The sequence below is a fragment of the Ochlerotatus camptorhynchus genome, unplaced genomic scaffold (assembly GCF_037179485.1).
Source record: "Ochlerotatus camptorhynchus isolate MF236.1 unplaced genomic scaffold, CSIRO-AGI_Acam_v1.1 ptg000020l, whole genome shotgun sequence".
Taxonomy (NCBI): Eukaryota; Metazoa; Arthropoda; class Insecta; order Diptera; family Culicidae; genus Ochlerotatus; species Ochlerotatus camptorhynchus.
In genome coordinates this window covers 1,171,730-1,191,918 of record NW_027040512.1, presented here as the reverse complement: position 1 = coordinate 1,191,918, position 20,189 = coordinate 1,171,730, and the positions used below count along the sequence as shown (strand labels likewise).

Here is a 20,189-nt window from a genome sequence, read left to right as displayed (position 1 = left end):
TTTTTAATTATCTGTTGCAACTTTTCATTTAACTGTTGCTTATTTTCGCAGTTTTACCGATGAAACATTTATTTTCTATAGCTACTTTCCACTTGTCTATTTCTCATTTTCAAAGTTAATTGCTCCTGACCAAGGTTTTCTGGTGGTTGTGAACACTTTAAGTGCAGGGTGTGTATTCTTTAGGTGTCGTTTATATTTATGCCTTGCTTATTCCAAGTCCTAGATTTTCAAATATTGTCTACGCCCTTGATCATAAAATTTATCAGAGTACCCAAATTTAGGAAAGTATCCTAGCTTGTGATCTTAAAATCAGAATTTATCAAAATTAAGATATATTTGATAAACTGTAAAATCTTCACAAAATTAAAATTCAAGATCATTTTATGATAAAGATCCTGAAAATTTCACAAAGTTACATTTCAAAGAAAAACTCATTTCAATCTTTCACTTTTCAAAATTTTGCCTTATGACTACATGAACGTAAAAATGTATATCTTCATTAGGGTGCCAATGAATGTATGGGAAAAATATGACCCATGTGCAAAATGTTTATTGCCTCGTAAAAAGACCCTGTGCGATATTTGAGCTTAATCAGACGTGATTTTAGGTGGCGAGAAAACGTTATTTTCTTTTGCTATTCGGCCTGGAACTGTTTGTAATGATGAATGATATTTTAATCTAGGTTTAAAACTTTAGATTGATCCAGAGGCACTCGGTGAAATAAACGAAGCGCTTTTGTACGTGGGTATAACATAGTTTTATCTGATGAATCATCACCGGATCACAGAAATAACGCTTTGAACAATATGGATGAGTAGCTATAATATGAATTTCAGAGGTATTGCAAAACTTCAGGGTGCTAGTGATGCACGGAACCAGTCTTTAAAAAATGTAAAAAAATCACCAATGCCCAAGATTACGCTTGATTTTCGTAGACAAAAATCAACAAGCAAACATTTGCGGTTAAAAAAAGCTTGGAATATCCAGCTAACAAAACTCACCAGCTGCAAATCTCAACAAACTGTGGAGAGATTGAATTTCATGATTATTGCTTTACACCCGAACCCAACGTAACCGAAACTTCCATAACAATTGGCAGCAGCATCTTCGTGTCTGCCATCGGTGAAGAGTAAAAAGAGATAGGAAACTGTACTTTCTCTTTCTATGAAAACGATGTGCAAGTTCATCATTTTTGTGTCGAGTCAACTCTCAGCTTGATTTTTTGCACGATGTGAATAGTCTCGCAATTTCAAACCCACATAATCAAACACTATTTGCTGAAAAGTACTCATTATAAATTTGACATAAAATATATCGTTACTATATGTGTTATCGACTATTTACAATCGAACTGGACTACCTCAATAATCACATACAATATTCAATTAAAATTAAACAATACAGCATGCAGTTACTTTTTCCCATAGAATGTTGGAATAAAGTGTTATAATCTACGTCAGAATATTTTGAGCTCGTAAACGCTAACTAATTTTAATTGGATGGTCACAGAAGCAATAACGTGACGATAAATTTTCCAAGTGGCGTTGATTATTGTTATTGTTTACTGTATGCCAAATATTATTTGTGACTTGTAACGTTAAGTGGTGACGTTTATGCTCATGTTCATAACATTGAACAAATACTTCTACACAAACTATGAGCACACTCATAATGTTTATCATATTGCGATTCGCTGCTGATACCACAAATAGTTTTTCTTTTTAGTAGTTGTGATCTATTGTATATCAATTAGCATCGTTCGATTTTCTGCTGCTGACACCACAAAGGGTAAAATTTCTCAGTGGCGTTCATAGACAAGCTAGCAGAAAAATTGAAAACTCAGCCTTACAATACCACCAAAGAGAAAGCAACTTCAGCTACCTGTTGCAAAACAAGATAAAAGTGAGTATTTTATAATTTTTTCACCTTATTTTTTTTTTACAAAAAATCTACAATTCTAGAACCCTGCACTCCGGGCTAAAACAAACGCCAACAAGTGCAAGCTGCGTATGAACTGAACGTAGCAGAATTGCGTGCGTTGAAAAGTTAGTTGATTTGTGAGAAAAAATGAACAATCCAAAAATAATGTTTACTTTAAATTTTTAGCTGCAAGCTGTATTTAAGGAACAAGGAGAAGCTTGCAGACAGAGCTGAGAATTAATTCACATAATTTCCTCTTGCATCACCTGCACCAGAAGCAAAAGGCCCGATCATCGTATCGCAAGATTCTCTTGAAGCAGCACAAGGAGAATCAAGAATCGGCTACGTGTACCTATCAGTGGTAGACAGAGCTGCGGACTCAACTGTCATTAAATCGCAAGCAGAAGCCAAATACTCAAATATCATCGTATCGCTGGATTTGATTACGCAGGATTCTGTTATTGTACCAGCAGAAGTTGCTGAGAATGGCAGGGTTCGGGACAATCTCACAGGTTATTCGAGATGATGATGCACCCGCATCTTTTTCGTAGCATTATCAGAGGCTGGAAATTGAAACTTCAACCAAATCGACTCACAGGATATTCTGGGCGACGGCAGCGAAGAGCTGGATCGAGGCTGGACCTGATTGATAAGCAAATGCCTGAAATACACCCGAAAACAGACGGACAAGGTGCGGTTATAGAATTGACATTTGATTGGGTATCGAAATATCATGAAGCTTAAAATGCTGAAAGCTTTTCTTTCGGAAGTTTTTTTTACTTTTGTGTTTGAATGAAGGTGGGCTTTTCATAAGAATAAATTAGTTGCCAATGAAATAAATTGTTTTTACACACAATGAATCGTTAGCTTTGGCTGAATTCGATCTCACATCTACTGTCAACATGGTACCACTATACTAGCAGACCACTTAAATAATGATACCATACTGTCAGTAGTTGTAAGGTTAAGATCAGTCATAGTCCCTGATCGAAGAAAAAGGAATAAATACAAACTATATGGGATATGGTAAGCCCTTATGGAATTTAATCGTTTGAATATAACTAGAAAATACACCATAATGTTAAATTACCTCAATGAACCATTTACAGAGTAAAACGTTTACTTTCCTTTTAAAACCCAAATTTAATAATCCAAATGTTCCAGAATGTTATGACATATAGTTTTATGATTTTAAAATTGATTATAAAAAAGCTATATGTCTTACAGTAAACCTGAAATTTTGTTCTAAAATATCAACATAATGGAATGGTAATTATACTTAACCGCCGTTATCCCATATAGTTGTTTTGCATATTACAATATATGGTATCCTCAGGACAATTCATGGTATTATATGCTTATCATTTTTATACACGCTGACTAGAATCGTCCGGATATTCTTATTTATGGTACGTAATGATACTGTGGATCATCCTTTTATTGTTTACGATTATGCGGGAAGGAGCTTGTAAAATCAAATACCAAGCAGGATATTTTGTTCCAATATCACGCGTGATGTTGAGAGCGTATGAGAGCGGAAACATATCATTTGATTGATGATTTTGCCAACACTGCACGGAACTAATCAATCTGGTGCGTTCCTATAATACTGATTAACGAATCAGGGGTGTTAACCAATAATGAACTGACTTTCGAAACTCGATCTCTTCCACAACCAAACCATTTTCCTCTTCATCCGTTATAGTAAAGTATTTCAGAATTTGCTTATCTGGCGGCAGCTTTTGCATACAGTGTTTTTAAATTTTAATTTAATGAAAATATTGGATTAGTTTCAAATTGGATATTTCTGTGCAGTTATTCCAATTAAAACAGAGCAAGACATGCTTGTTGTTGGCTGGTTGGGAGTGGATTTTGTCTGCTCCAAAACGCGTCTACCGAGAGACCAAAGGGAGATCTTCATAGATACCTTGCGTATTCTTCTCATTGGCGAGCTGAGCTGAATGTGGGTGTTGATTATGCTCTGCTAAGAGCTTTCAAGATACCTCGCGAATGCTTCTCGTTGACGGGCTGAGAGTACGATAGTACGTGTGGATCCTACTTCTGCGGTAGTTTAGTCAGGCCCTGAAGGCCTCTAAAGGTCGATTTTCTTGGATAGGTTCGTGACTAGGTTTGTTTGTTCGTTGGTTATTTTGAAAAAGTGAAATATGAGTTTCGTTACGAAATTCCTTTAACATGGAAGTTTATGAACTCGAAATATTCTTATTTAAACAAAACGAAACATGAACAAAAAATCCGTGAAATTCCGTTTCGAAGCGGAATACACGGTATAACTCGATATCGAATCAATGTTTAATTCGTGAGAGAAGTTTCATCTTTTTGTCTGTATGTATCCACAGATAATCTTCTCAAGGTCTTATGCGAATTTGGATATGCAGTTTTTATACTCAGGAGATTATGGGCGTTGTCTTAAGTTGCGTAGTGAAGGGGTGTCGATTCGGATGAATCTTGTTCATCTATTTTGGAAGATCGATCGAGGAGAAGTATTGCTATTTCTAAATACTCCCGTTTAATATCATCGTGATTAACCATGCTCCAAAGCAGTTCATAATAATCATGAATATATTTTGTTGTTGGTCGCCTTGATGCACCATTTTCACAGTGGAGAGGTGTTTTACTATTTTTATCCTGATGATCCACGTTGGCAGATCGATCGAGGATAAGTTCAGCTATTTATAGACGCCGCCTTTTACGTGCATTATGGAGAGGTGTTCTTTCTCCTTCATCCTGATGATCCACGTTGGCAGATCGATCGAGGAGAAGTTCAACAATTTCTAGATGCCCATTATCTCTTGCATAGTAGAAAGGTGTTTTATTAAATTCATCCTGATGATCCACGTTGGCAGATCGATCGAGGAGAAGTGAAACAATATTTAGATACCCACTTTCACTTGCATAATGGAGAGGTGTTTTATTATTTTCATCCTGATGATCCACTTTGGCAGATCGATCGAGGAGAAGTGTAACAATATCTAGATACCCACTTTCACTTGCATAATGGAGAGGTGTTTTATTATATTCATCCTGATGATCCACTTTGGCAGATCGATCGAGGAGAAGTTTAGCAATATCTAGATGCCCCCAGGCACTTGCATAATGGAGAGGTGTTTTATTATATTCATCCTGATGATCCACGTTGGCAGATCGATCGAGGAGAAGTTTAGCAATATCTAGAGGCCCCCAGGCACTTGCATAGTGGAGAGGTGTTTGTTTTTCTTCATCCTGATGATCCACGTTGGCAGATCGATCGAGGAGAAGTTTAACCATATCTAGATGCCCCCTTTTACATGCATAGTGGAGAGGTGTTCTTTTTTCTTCATCCTGATGATCCACATTGGCAGATCGATCAAGGAGAAGTTTAACCTTTTCTAGATGCCCCCTTTTACATGCATAGTGGAGAGGTGTTCTTTTTTCTTCATCCTGATGATCCACGTTGGCAGATCGATCTAGTAGAAGTTTTGCAATTTCTAGGGCCCCCCAGTCACTTGCATAATGGAGAGGTGTTTTATTAAATTTATCCTGATGATTTACGTTGGCAGATCGATCGAGGAGAAGTTTAAAAATATCTAGATGCCAATTTTTAATTGCATAGTGGAGAGGTGTTCTTTTTTTTTCATCCTGAAGATCCACGCTGCCAGATCGATCGAGGAGAAGTTTAACCATTTCTAGATGACCCCTTTTACTTGCATAGTGCAGAGGTGTTTTATTATATTCATCCTGATGATCCACGTTGGCAGATCGATCGAGGAGAAGTTTAGCAATATCTAGATGTCCATTTTCGCTTGCATAGTGGAGAGGTGTTCTTTTTTCTTCATCCTGATGATCCACGTTGGCAGATCGATCGAGGAGAAGTTTAACCATTTCTAGATGACCCCTTTTACTTGCATAGTGGAGAGGTGTTTTATTATATATATCCTGATGATGCACGTTGGCAGATCGATCGAGGAGAAGTTTAAACATTTCTAGATGACCCCTTTCACTTGCATAGTGGAGAGGTGTTTTATTATATTTATCCTGATGATCCACGTTGGCAGATCGATCGAGGAGAAATTTAACCATTTCTAGCTTCTTCGAGTAACTTGCATAGTGGAGAGGTGTTTTATTATATTTATCCTGATGATCCACGATGGCAGATCGATCGAGGAGAAGTTTAACAATATCTAAATGCCCATTTTCACTTGCGTAGTGGAGAGGTGTTCTTTTTTCTTCATCCTGATGATGCGCGTTGGCAGATCGATCGAGGAGAAGTTTAAACATTTCTAGATGACCCCTTTTACTTGCATAGTGGAGAGGTGTTTTATTATATATATCCTGATGATGCACGTTGGCAGATCGATCGAGGAGAAGTTTAAATATTTCTAGATGACCCCATTCACATGCATAGTGGAGAGGTGTTTTATTATATTTATCCTGATGATCCACGATGGCAGATCGATCGAGGAGAAGTTTAACAATATCTAGATGCCCATTTTCACTTGCGTAGTGGAGAGGTGTTCTTTTTTCTTCATCCTGATGATGCACGTTGGCAGATCGATCGAGGAGAAGTTTAAAGATTTCTAGATGACCCCTTTCACATGCATAGTGGAGAGGTGTTTTATTATATATATCCTGATGATGCACGTTGGCAGATCGATCGAGGAGAAGTTTAAATATTTCTAGATGACCCCATTCACATGCATAGTGGAGAGGTGTTTTATTATATTTATCCTGATGATCCACGATGGCAGATCGATCGAGGAGAAGTTTAACAATATCTAGATGCCCATTTTTACTTGCGTAGTGGAGAGGTGTTCTTTTTTCTTCATCCTGATGATGCGCGTTGGCAGATCGATCGAGGAGAAGTGTAACAATATCTAGATACCCCCTTTCAATTGCACAATCGAGAGGTGTTTGGCCATAACTATCCTCTTGATCCACGTTGGCAGATCGATCGAGGAGAAGTGTAACAATATCTAGATACCTTCTTTCACTTGCATAATGGAGAGGTGTTCTTTTTTCTTCATCCTGAAGATCCACGTTGGCAGATCGATCGAGGAGAAGTTTAACCATTTCTAGATTGTCCGCTTGAGTAGCAAGATTGAGAAGTGATTCATCTATATAATTCTGATGATCAGCATTGGCACATCGTTCGAGGAGAAGTTTTGCAATTTTTAGATACTCCCGTTCACTTGCATGATGGAGCGGTGTTTCGTAACTTTCATCCTCGCAGGGGAAATCGTTTATTTCTTCATTATGCTTAATAACTACCATGTAGAGAGGTGTTCTATTTTTGTTATCCTGAATATCTACGTAGGCAGATCGTTCGAGGAGAAGTTTAACCATTTCTAGATTCCCATTTTGACTTGCATAGTGGAGAGGTGTCCTTTTTTTTTCATCCTGATGATCTACGTTGGCAGATCGATCGAGGAGAAGTTTAAAAATATCTAGATCCCCATTTTTACTTGCATAGTGGAGAGGTGTTTTATTATTTTTATCCTGATGATCCACGTTGGCAGATCGATCGAGGAGAAGTTTAACAATATCTAGATGCCCATTTTGACTTGCATAGTGGAGAGGTGTTCCTTTTCTTTCATCCTGAAGATCCACGTTGGCAGATCGATCGAGGAGAAGTTTAACTATTTCTAAAAGCCCCCTTTCACTTGCATAGTGGAGAGGTGTTTTTTTTTCTTCATCCTGAAGATCCACGTTGGCAGATCGATCGAGGAGAAGTTTAAAAATATCTAGATTCCCCTTGGCACTAGCAATGTGCAGCGAACTTCTATTTTTTGCAAACAATGGTGCAGCAAACATGGCCATCAAATTCGCATCTATGCCATAATCAAGTAGAAATGAAACCATCTCACAATGACCAGCATGCGTCGCAGTGTGTAATAATGATCCGTGTCTTTCGTATGTTTCAGTTTTGTAGTCTTTCCTTTGTAGTAGCCCCTTCACTACTTTTAAAAAATTTGCTTTACATGCCCAGAATGCAACCGCAGGTGAATCTTTACAAATATCGCTCAGAGCAATCATTTGCTCTGATTGTTCTGAAAATTGTTCTTCAGTTAGCATAAAGAAAAATCTTCGAACTGTTGCATGATTAAGAAGTGTTTCGTACAAAATTTCCTTGCATTTTTGGATATGTTCATATAGATACGTTGCAACAAAAAATTCGGCATAGGATCGGTGTACGAATCTGAGATTGCCTTCGGAAATATTAAATAGAGGAGAGTGCTCTTTTCCGTCTTTGATTCGTGTTTGCAGTTGGTTGTAAAGTTTTTCGTGTTTACCCGATGCGATTGTTTCACCTGATGCGATTATATCATGAAACTGAGAAGTTGATATAGTTGATTCATAATCTGACACATAAATCTCGTGCCAAGCAGCCATTTGATGCTCCATAGTAAAGTATTTCAATTGACGGCGCTCTTCGTCATCACTTGATATGTCGATATTTCGGTAAGGATCTTGGTCTCTTTTTTTCTTCCATTTGATTTGAAACGAAAATTCTACAAACTTTTTAAACAATGAGAGAACATTAAATTTTTCTTTCGGGAAAATATCTGGTGCACGTTTATCTGGATCAGTATTTAAATATTGTTGGAAATCATCAGAATATACCTCCGCCAACAATCGAATTATAAGCGGAATACCAAAGAATTCAGACTCATCACTATTTATGTCCGAGTAGAATTTTTCGAGCAATTGAGTTGAAAAAATTTCAAATTCCATTGAATCATCGGAAGCTTCCCATGAATTTTTCAAAACCATTATTTGTTCATCGTTTTCAAATGGAATCAATCTGATTGCCCTTGCTCTAAATTCTGTTTCAAGAATATCTTTGACATGATATCTACCACTTACAATCACTCGAATATTCTCCTTTGACAATAATTGCCTAATTACGGCGATTGCCTCGTTATGAAAAGTGATCTCATCGAACCCATCAAACATGATTAGAGTTCGATTTGCGTTGCTTTCTAGATTGTTTTTCAAAATTGTCCTGCTTGATTCCGAAAGAACTGATCGCAGAATTTTGAAAACCGCTTCTAAGTTTTCACAGCCTGATTTGAGCGTTTCCTTTAAGTTATTCAAATATATCAAGAACACATCAATATCGGATTTCTTTTGAACTTCGAAGGCAATGTATTGGAGGATAGTTGTTTTTCCCATACCAGGCTCTCCGATGAAGAGAGAAAATTTGTTTTCTGCTTGGTCGTCTATTAATCGATTGATGAAATCATGGTCACTAGCAATAAGATTATTATCAATTAATTTTCTTTCTATGTACGAGCTTCCAACATATTTACGTTGTGAAAAATTATCACTCAGTTCCCTCGTTATTTCTTCGACACAAGAACTTCCCTCTTTATATGATAAGTAACTCTTTTCTGGCTTATTGTTTGTTGTATCCTTGTAACATTTAGAATTGATCCACTTTTTAAAACATTCATCAAATTTATTGAAAGGTAGTTTTAATTGTACTTTGCCAAGATGGTCCGGTGGAATCCAATCTCTCATCCATGAGCGAAGATCATTGTCAATCGTTCTTATTAGATCACTTGGTTGGTTTACACAGAAAGTTAGATGCTGAAAGAACTTGCTCACGCTATCTTCAGTTAAATACCTTGGTAGTTGGGTGTTCCTAGATTTATCTTTCATAAATGATTGAATCACTGGATTTTTCGCTGTTTTTTTTTCACCAATCTCCTTTAGTAGCTCATTGCACAACCAATCATCCTTTCTGGTTGAGACAACATCTTTGACCTTTAGATTTTCATTTGAAACTTCCAGGATCTTCTGCAACGGTGTTTTGTAGTTGATTAGTAAGTCCGAAACTTTTCCACTTTTGAAGAGTTCAATGATCGCATCCCTAATGGCATGTAGTTCGGTGTTCATCAACTTCAGTAAATCTTTAATTTTATCCTTTTTTGGTCTGAATCTTTTGTAGCAATCGTCCGATTCAGCAAACTTCATTATTGGGTTCACTTCACTTTGTTCACAGACCTCGATGTCCACCAACTCTCTTAGCTGACTATTGCTATCGTCTAATGATTTATTGGTTAGGATAAAAAATCGCATCTTCAACCCCTTGAACTCATCTTTTTGAATAACGTCTAAATAGGACTGTATGTACTTGATAATAGCAAAATCATAATTTTCCTTACGCGTCTTTGGAAACAAATTGTTGAACGATATTGGTTTTGAACCATCTGAGCTGTCGTTGTGTTTGGCTTGGAACAACCACACTTCCTTCGGTTCTTCGAAAATTATGACCACATCATCGAATTTTCCAGCGTCCTTCATTTCTGAGGCAAGTTTGAATTCAGATTTCCGCAAAGATGCTCGCTCAAATAGCGCAAATGCTAAATCTTCTTCGTATTTGTTGCCATGATTTCCAGTATTGCCACCCCATGCATAGCGGCCACTGTCGACTGTATCCTTGGTGGGCTCCATTATTGTTCCTAAAAAAAAAAGCACAATCTATTAGTAACATTTATCATTAGTATTTCTTGTCTATTGATTCAAACAAATCTGAACGCTGCTCAACTGGAGTTGCTCTTCTAGACATAGGAAAAGCATTCGACAGTGTTTGGCACGAAAAAGTTTATTTTTCCACTCTAGATTAGGAACTTAAAACAATTATTTAATTGACAGAACTCATAAGGTAAATTATCAAACTTCCAAATCTGAACGACTGCCTTTTCGAGCAGTAGTTCCTCAAGGTAGCATTCTTGGGTCGATATGTTATATTCTTTCGGACCTTCCTGATTTCCCTCAGGGTTGCCTCAATTCTTTGTTTGTCAATGATACAGGCATTTCCGCTAAAAGAAGAAGTCATCGTGTTATTTTCCGCAGACTGTAGAAAAGTTTCGATATTTTCTTTTCTTATTTACAAAAATGGAAGATTTCTCCCGACGCTTTCGAAACTCAACTTATAATATTCCCACATAAGCTGAGAGCTTCCTTTTTGAAACCTAGTAGTAGTCGCATAGTCACTTTGAACGGAGTTCCAATTTCTTGGTCAAGTCAAGTGAAATAGTTCTTGAACATAAATAATTTTTAAAGATCACATTAAAAAGGACATCAACCAATATATAAAATGTTTATATCCTCTCTTAAACCAAAAATCCAAATTCTGCCCGAAGAATAAACTTCTAATATTCAAACAGGTTTTTAGTTAGACCAGGAAAAAAACACCTCAAAGGATTCAGAATTAAGCTCTGAAGATGATTTTGAAGTTGTCTTCATGGTACAGTACTACCGAGATACCTAGAATTGATTGGCAGTCCTCAATTGCAATAATTATTTCCTTTTACATTTAGATAAGTTTTAGTTTAAGTTTTCAGTTTTAAGATGTAAATTGTTGTACTGACATGCAGGTTTAGAAAAACTGTTTAAAATACTGAGCAGGAACAATGTAGACACACTTAGCTATAAATCATAACAGTTAAGGCTGGTAAGTTACTGTAGTAGCTGGATCAACTAGATGAAAACCGTCGATTAATATATGTTTGGCGGCGATGAGGACGATGATGGCGTGACTCTTGGAGTGTGAGAATGAATATAAGGAATAATTCCACAGGTTTGGTATAGTTTTAGGGAAAAAAGGTGCTCATCGATCCAATAAAGGAAATCGTTGAAGTTTCTTTCCTCAAAAAATCTAACAGCATCTTCTAGGATTATCAGAGCAACAAACAAAATTTAAATAAGATTAGTTGAGATTCGCATTTATGATCAAACAAACCTAGTTTTCTAGATTGCGTTTTCAAAATGTGTCAAAACATAATTAGGGTAAGTGAACGAGTTTTGACCAAAGACAAATTTCGCGCCAACTCGGCCATTGCACAGTGAACCAGGAATTCCAATGCATCCAATTGAGTTGACGTCTTCAGTGAAGTTTTCTGGATTAATTAGGAATATAATTTGGTGGATAAAAATAGTTAAAGTTTTGGGCGCAAAGATGGCGCAGCGATACAAACATTTTTTTATTTCGTAAGATAGAGGTTTGATTTTTCGGCAAAGTTGTAGAATGTAGAATTTTATGAAAAGTTGCTCAAAACATAAAAGCTGTACATCTTCAAACATCTGACATATACGAAATTTTATAAGATTTGCCTGAAATTCACGTTTTAAGTAAGATCTTTACAATATTATAAATAAGTATAAATCAACAAGTCAGGCCTATTATAATCTTTCAAATCATCATAAATTTCGTACAACATTTTCAAAAACAGAAACTGCGCCCTCCGCTACTAATAGTTTTCCGCCATTCTATGTCATTTATAAATCTTAATCGTAATTAAAATGTAGCTGAAATATAATTAATCAGTTTCAAATCGACTTTCATCTAAACGACAATTCAATTATCAATGTAATAGATTACTTACGGTCCATATTCAAGAGTTTTCCATCACGCTGATCGAAAGGAAGCCGACATAATTGAACTCAATTTTCTCTGACGACGCTGTCTTTGGGAAACCAGAAGGAACTGACATTTTGTAATATTTTATTTGGCGTACTTTTACAGAAGGCGTGCATTTCAATGGCAATTTTCAAATAATCACGAAACTGCATTCGTTTTACCTTGACGCTGAACACATAACATATGTGGAACTTCATGCAAAACTGCTGACTAAATGTTGACCCCTTTTTTGTGTTTCCTCAGTGGTATAACTGGTATAGTTGGACATCGATGCGTCAAAATTAAATTTTCGTGATTCGACACTGAGTCTTCATATGGGCCAATGACGGAAACGTAAGCAATGGCTTCTTTCGTAAATATCTTGTAATTCAAAGTTAATCCATGTAACTCAGCAATTCTATCAGCTATGAGGACTTTCTCTATACACAAACATCGTGATGGCTTACTTGAGCGAGTTTTCATTCTCAAGAAATTCGTGGAAAAGTCAGTGTTTACGTGTGTGACATTGGCCCTTATGAAAGAAAATCAGATTTTTCGTTGCATGCTCAGTACACGCTATTTGAAAACTACCCAAATTTGAGTAAAATCCACCCTGATCGGTCAAAACTGAATCTATCAAAAAATGGGTAAACTATGTTGGGAGTTACAGGTTAACAATTGAACAACGTCGGTAGGATTCATGCCAATGTTGCTCAAGTGTCAGCTTGTTTACACATTTTTGAGTAGATTCAGTTGTGAGCGATCTGAGAGGATTCTACCCAAATTGGAGTAGTTTTGAAATAACGTGTAAGTATTGACATTGATGGTGGTTCTAGCTCTTTACTCCTATGGTAAAATCCCGAAGTCTAGCGGATGTTGTCTTATCTCTTCACTCCACCATGGTGCCAGCGAGCCACCGACTCTTCATGCAAAGATTAACAGGATCTTATGAGATTTTTCACTGGAGTAAAAGGGTAAGGTAATGTCTAACATGTGTCTCGCACAGACTGACGTTTGCCTATGGGGTTTTACCATAGGAGTAAAGAGTTACAGAGTGGCCGAAATTCGAAAAGGCTAATTGTCAAGGTAATGCGGCCATTCTTTTTTTAGGCTAGCTTTGGGCAGGATTTATTAACGCGTGTTTTCAAGTCGGTCAGAAGTCAATCAAGCGCATTGTTAACCAGTCATACTGTAGATAATCAGTCAGTAGATCTTTGTGTTGGGATTTGAGCAGAAACATTCAATTTTCGCTATTGAGAAACATAGAAAGGGTTAAAACCTTGAGTATTACAGGTATCGATAAGCGCTTTCATTTGTCATCCTTCTTGCAAAATTCTTGTGGATGGAAAGATGCAAGGTTAGCTCAAACAACATCAAGAGATTTATGTCTGTTTTACGTATTAATTCCAAGAAGAAGAAGAAGTTCCACTACAGCTATCAAATGAACAAGGCTTCAAAGAATCACCAGCAAATATACTTCAATTTCTCAACGCGCACTATGTTTTTTTTTTTTCAATATTCAGCGCTTTTTTATACTGGCGGTAGAACTTTGACAGCTTCTTAAGATTTGCAATACTTATATATAAACCAGGACACTTGTTGTAAAATGTTGCTGCTTTAAACTGTATGCATCAAACTCCAAATTTGTACGGTCGTTTTTTTCCTCATACGTTATAAAATGAAATCAAAGTTTGATGCAATTGGTTTAAACAAAAAATGTTAATGGAAAAAATGGTGCATACACTTCTTATCTAAGTTTATCATAGAGAAAGAAAATTGAAAAAAAGTTACCCATGCAAATTTAAAGAAATAAACAATTATTCAGTTGGAGTTTCTCCAATTTTTGGTAATAATTACAGAAAAGCAATACGCATCGCTTTCATAATTGAATAATAAACAGTTAACCCATGGCAGCTTAAAATTACGGTTTTTAGGTGGCAGGTCATCCCTAATAAAAATAACCACAAAAGAGAGCTTAACGACGTGTTCGGGGTATCATCCAAACCATTTGTGGGATAGTTTACCCATCCGGGATAAAGTTCGTTTATGGTATTTGTTTATGAGGGATCGCTTAAACCATCTTCAAAAAATGTCTCGTTTTTTATGCAAACGATAATTTATAATTATAAATTAAGCTATATAATTAAAAATAAAGAACGATAGCTCTATAATTAAAAATAAAGAACGTAAAATATTATGGCAATACAAAGACATGAGTATTAAGTATGCAGTATTATCAGTATTAAGACCATCACCACATATCATTACCGAACTCTCCGTTACGAAGCAAAAACTAATAGTTCACTTATAAAAAGAAGCTGTTTAATGTAAGGGGCTGTTCATAAACTACGTAGACAGAATTAATGAGGGGGGGGGGTGGACAATTATCTACAGCTCATACAATTTAAAAAATGTAGAAGGATCTGTGCCTAGGGGCACGAACGGAAGGTTGACGTAAGACCGCTAGTGGACGGAATAAATGTGAAGAGCATTTAGTTCTTTTAATTGATCAATTATCTATTATCTCAACTCTTTCTGGTTTTGAATTGTAGGCGTACCAAATTTGTAGTAATTTTTTTCAAAGAGAAAGTTGATTAAGAGAATCAATCAAAATCACTTGCACACCTGCTTCCAAGTTTGGTTTCAAGATTACAACTCTGGAGAGCATTTTGTGTGGTCGTTGGGGGCTTGTGGTTCTGAATATGGACAATCAAGCACAGATAAATTCTATTCCAACTCTTTACTGATGTAAACTTGATGGCCCTGAAAAGAGCCGTTTTGTTACCAAAGTTGATGATGATTTAACCTCCGAAGCTGTACAGAGTTCGTCTGTCACTTCAAAGCGTAGACGACATCGATGACCGGAGACACGTTTGACATCGACTAGTCAATTGTTGCTTGTTGGGTGTGAAGGAGTGGACTAGTCACCACCTTCCTACTGCTGCTATTGCTGTTCACCACGCCGTCCGAAGCGAAAATGAGCTAATGCCATACAGCAGCGCTCTTTTATATCTTTTCAGGTTGAAGCAGAATAAAGTGCAACCAAGTGGTATAAAAGCTACAAAGACTCCTCCCATTATGAGTAGTTTGCTATAAAGTAGCGACACGGGCTCTTTTCCTGTTGCGTACACAGCGAATGAGAACGACCCAAATTTGAGTTTAGTTCACCCATAATCGCTAAAAGTGCAGGAACTCAGCGATGAGTAAATTTTTCTCTTGGTTTCCTATGGAAAACTTTAAAAATCTGCGAGAAAATGAGGAAATTGACGAAAGTTTTATTCAGTCTCGGAGTAGTACCAATAGACTGAGTAAATCCAATCTTTACTTTTCTCAAATTAGGGAATTTTTCCCTGGAAAATCCTGGAAAAACCTGGGAAAACATGAGGCAAATTTACTCATCGCTGAGTTCCTGCACTTTATTTCTTATTTCTGAGATAACTAAACTCAAATTTGGGTCAATCTCATTCGCCGTGATATCACCTTGAAAGATATCGGCACCGGTGGTTAGCGTGATTACCTCTCACTCCAGCAGGCCTGTTCAATCTCAGTCGGCGCCATCGGCATGTTCTAAGGCATAACAGCTCTGATCACGCCTTCCTTCGGGAAGTAAAGCCGTTGGTCCCCGGTTGAGTTGATGGGTCGATTGGTAGGGTTCAGGTGTGGGAGCTGCCTCCCTGGCGTCGGTAGCATTGGAGCTCAGTACAGAAAACAAATCTCGCGTCACTTTTCAATAGGTCCTATCCAGGGTGCTTTCCATTCATTTGGCTAAAAAAATGTTTTATGTAATTTTAAAATAATAAGATATTATAATAATATTTTGTTTGTGTAGGCAACAAGAAAATATTGTGGAGTTTTTGTTTGACACATAACACCAGCCAATGTTGCTGCATGAGAGTCGCAATAAGCGATTTTGTCATTTATCTCACCCACTCTTCGCTCTTCACTCTTCGCGAAGAGGCGATCAGAAAATGGCTCATTGTGGCTCTGTCAAAGCTAAATTTGCAGGTTTTATGTGTCAAACACACACTTTAAAATCTTTTCTTGTTCCTTACACATACAAAATACCATCATAATATCTTATTATTGCACAATTTCCTAAAACATTTTTTTAGTCAAAATGAATGGAAGGCACCCTGGTCCTATCTACATTGATCGACACTCCTTTTTCGTAAATAACTTGACTTCACAAATGTGTCCTGCCGTCTTCGTCGAATTAGATGCTAGATTTTTGCTTCTTCCATCGAAAATATCCGGCCGTGGCGATTCAAAATTGATCAAAATAATTTGTACCCCTGCTTCCAGTTTGATTACATGAGCATTTTGTGTGGTCGTTGGTTCTGAATATGGACAAACAGGCGGATGAATTCTATTCCTACTCTTTACTGTAATCGGTGGTTATCTCGAAGAATTTGCGTTTGGTTCTGAATATGGCGATGAGTGTGCAAAATATTAAGCAATTCCATCCTCCCTATTCGCACACGTCCGAGGATCGGAGGCGAATGCCACTTCGACTTGTTTCGTCTACTTACTACTCTCCGACGACTGTGCTGGAGAAGCAGCATATGCATGTAGGTAATTGGTGGATTTGTTAGTTAATTCGACGTTTTTGAACAATGCTGGACATTTACCAGTTTTTCAATAGTTTATTGTTAAAAATCAACATTCCGATGCATTGTTATTGATGCGTAGCCATATTTCTGATCGATTGGTGATAAAATTATTGAAATCGGACCAGGGGCAGCTGAGTTATTAACGTTCAAAATCTTTCTTAATTTGTTACATGTTCCATTTTTCGGTTTTCACAAAGTGTACCCCCATATAGAAATCAAAGACGTAGTCCTACGTCAAAAATGTATGTTAAATTGTCTACGCAGGGGGAGGGGTGGGAGGTCAAGAATCCCAAAAAACTGTCTACGTAGTTAATGAACAGCCCCTAACTGATGAGTAAACGAGATTATTGGGCTGTCAACAAGTAACTGACCACTCAGTTATGATTTCTTTTGCAGTATGTAATTGTGAGACCCAGTTTTTTTTGTTTTGATTTAATAAAGTACTCATTTGAAAACTAAGTTTCTAAATAAAATATGGTGTGGCTTAGTATAAAGGTTTAAGAAGTAAAAATCTATTAATCAGTGGTAGAGATCGAGCTGAAGGAAGCTCGGTAGGATGCTCAAATTATGTGATCTATTGAATATCATAATGTGCTTTCTTATTTAACAAGAACCTCATACCTGCTACAAGCAGGTAACGAATTGAAAACGTTGATACAATCCTGTTCATACTATTTACTTTTGTTTGCTTTTTTTGCAATATGAAATATGTAATTTTGACAGCTGTATGGTTTATAAATAGAGTACCGTAAAGCGACAATGCGGGTAGCTTTGATAGTAATATATATAGATTAAATTTACTCGCTGCACTTTTTCCAAAATAGAAACATTGGTTCCATATTGTAGCTTGGGGTATTTCCGTTAATATTGTATATAGTTTTATATAGTATGTGTAACATATTTTACAAACATATTAAAAAATAATTTTCGTGTTTTTCGCCTGTTTGAAAAAGCACTCAAACCATCACTTATGAAATGAATAACAAATTCAATGTTGTATTCTTATTGCTTATGAGGTTTTCTGATTATATACTCATTCTAAATTTCATATTTTAAGAACTAAACTGTTTGAGTTTAACCCATTTTTTCTACATTCATCGAGCATTATCAAAGTAGCCCCAAATCTAAATACTGATTTTCGGTCATAAAACTTAAAATAGTAGTGTAAATTCTTTAATTTCCGTTAAACATATAACGAATTAACTCTGGGATCATCAGTACTTGTTTTAAAATAAAATTTGAAAAATATTCAATGCTGTAAAAATATTTAGAATAAACTTTAAAAAACTATCAATGTTACCCCGTTTTACGGTACTGCAATTTATCGACATTTCAACGACTTACTCAGTACATTAAATTACTATCCTCTGCATTTATGGACATTCATTACCGAGTTACAATTTTTAAACACTCTGCATCGGTATTTCATCGGCTTTCAACTCAAACTTCAGTAAGAATGTCCCATTGCTAAACAAGATCAGTATAAAAAAAGTACTGAACATCTAAGTGCAGTTTTTTTTAGGTAGGACTACGTCTTTAATTTCTATACTGGGGGTCACCTTAAAAAAAATCAAAATTCAGACATGTAACGAAAAATCCCAAACTCGGACGCAACGATAGAGCGCAAATCGAACAAACGACACATTGCGAATGCTCACAAGAGCGAGCTCAATACTCGGTTGATCGCTCACCATTTCACCAATGAACGGAAGGGAGCAGAAAAGCAGCGATAATAATTTGCTTTTGAGCAACGGGCGAATAAGTGTCGGACACGACGTGTGAGTGGAACAGCACGCATCGCACCAATTCGAAGATGACGTCACATTATATCCATTTTTAATCTGTATTTTCATCGTAAAAATCTTTTTAATATATTTCTGGCTGACAGCAATCTGTAAAATAATCTTTATAAATTCTGTAGTATGATTATATTGCGAATCGTCGTAAATATACTTTGAGTTCATTTGAAGTTCAGAAAAACTATGTTCATAGTTTAGAATCTTGAAGAATGACTTAAGTTTGCTTTCTAAAGAATTAAAGAAGGTCTTCCGATTCGTGATTTCTTTTTGAGTGATTTGTATCTTTTCTAAAAGTCTAAAAATACAAAAAAATCAGGTTCAAGTGATGAAAGACAAAACGGAAAAAAATGTCATGAAGAAACAATAACATTTTCGTAAAATTTGATTTTTTTATGTCCGAGATTACGAAAATCTTTGTCAGGTCATTTGTTTTTTTTTACTCAACAATTTTAGAAAATGAAAAATAAGCATTAAAATTATATGGAGTATTAGTTGTAAAATGTTATGCTCGATGTTACGTCATTTTCTCAAATTGTTCTAATCAAAACAAATTTCAACTTTATCTAATCATTTGGCAGATTAAAAGGATATATACCTATATAGGAGAACTAACATATTCTCGTCAATCTGAGCAGTGTTCGCACTTCTGTTAGCATTTTCTCAGCGTCACGCACGTATTTGTTTACATTTATCTGCTGCTTGCTTCTCTATCTATTCCAAACTACAGAATTGTTCAAAACTGTTTGAAAGCGTTTTTACAGCGCTCCAAACTAGTCAGGTGAGTGTGCCTATTGTCGGCAGCCCCTTTTTCTTTGGCAACCTTTCCATTTGAACTGCGTGTTAACTAGCTGTTCTATTATCGGCAACTCCAAATCAGCCGCATTTTGTGGTGCGTATATTTCATTTAAAGAAAAATCTTACCTAACAGGATTGCTCAGTTGCAAACATGTAATCAGATTGAGGCTGAAAGACTAATGCATCTTTTGAAAACAAAGTGAAGTGTTTTGCTGAAAAATACAGAAAATTAACGTTTAAATTTTGGATGCCGAAAATAGTCCATGGGTGCCGAAGGCGACTTTTACCCTAACTAAGTGCACTCAGTATTTTTTTTTGTGAAAAACTTTGGGATGGTTTCATCTATATTTTTCTATTTGCAATCGTGTTCATGTGTTTATTTGGAAGATACCTTGAGTTATATACAGATATCGGAATTAAAATTTTGAGAAAAATCTATATCGTTACAGATAAATCTGTATATGTGGCATCACTGAGATGAGACGAAAACACCCCCATCAACCGGAGGAAAGGCTTCCCGCAATAGACAGCATGATTTTACCGCCGTCATTCGGTCGGCATTGACTATTTCACTGGTGTGGCCACAATTTGAAAACCAACCTGCCCTTTTCAGGGCCACCAATTCAAAAAGAAAGAGTTGTTCCGTCCACTAGCGATCCTACG

The 20,189-nt window shown here is 36.5% G+C and overlaps 1 protein-coding gene across 1 annotated transcript in view; it reads right to left on the bottom strand.

Annotated features, from left to right (window-relative positions):
- Positions 1-4,611: 4,611 nt before the first annotated feature.
- Positions 4,612-20,189, bottom strand: part of LOC135703303 (uncharacterized) — a 148,891-nt gene continuing 133,313 nt past the window's right edge. Inside the window, exon 5 of the mRNA XM_065224489.1 lies at positions 4,612-10,382. Coding sequence (XP_065080561.1) covers positions 4,612-10,382 — 5,771 coding nt within the window. The remainder of the gene's footprint in view (positions 10,383-20,189) is intronic.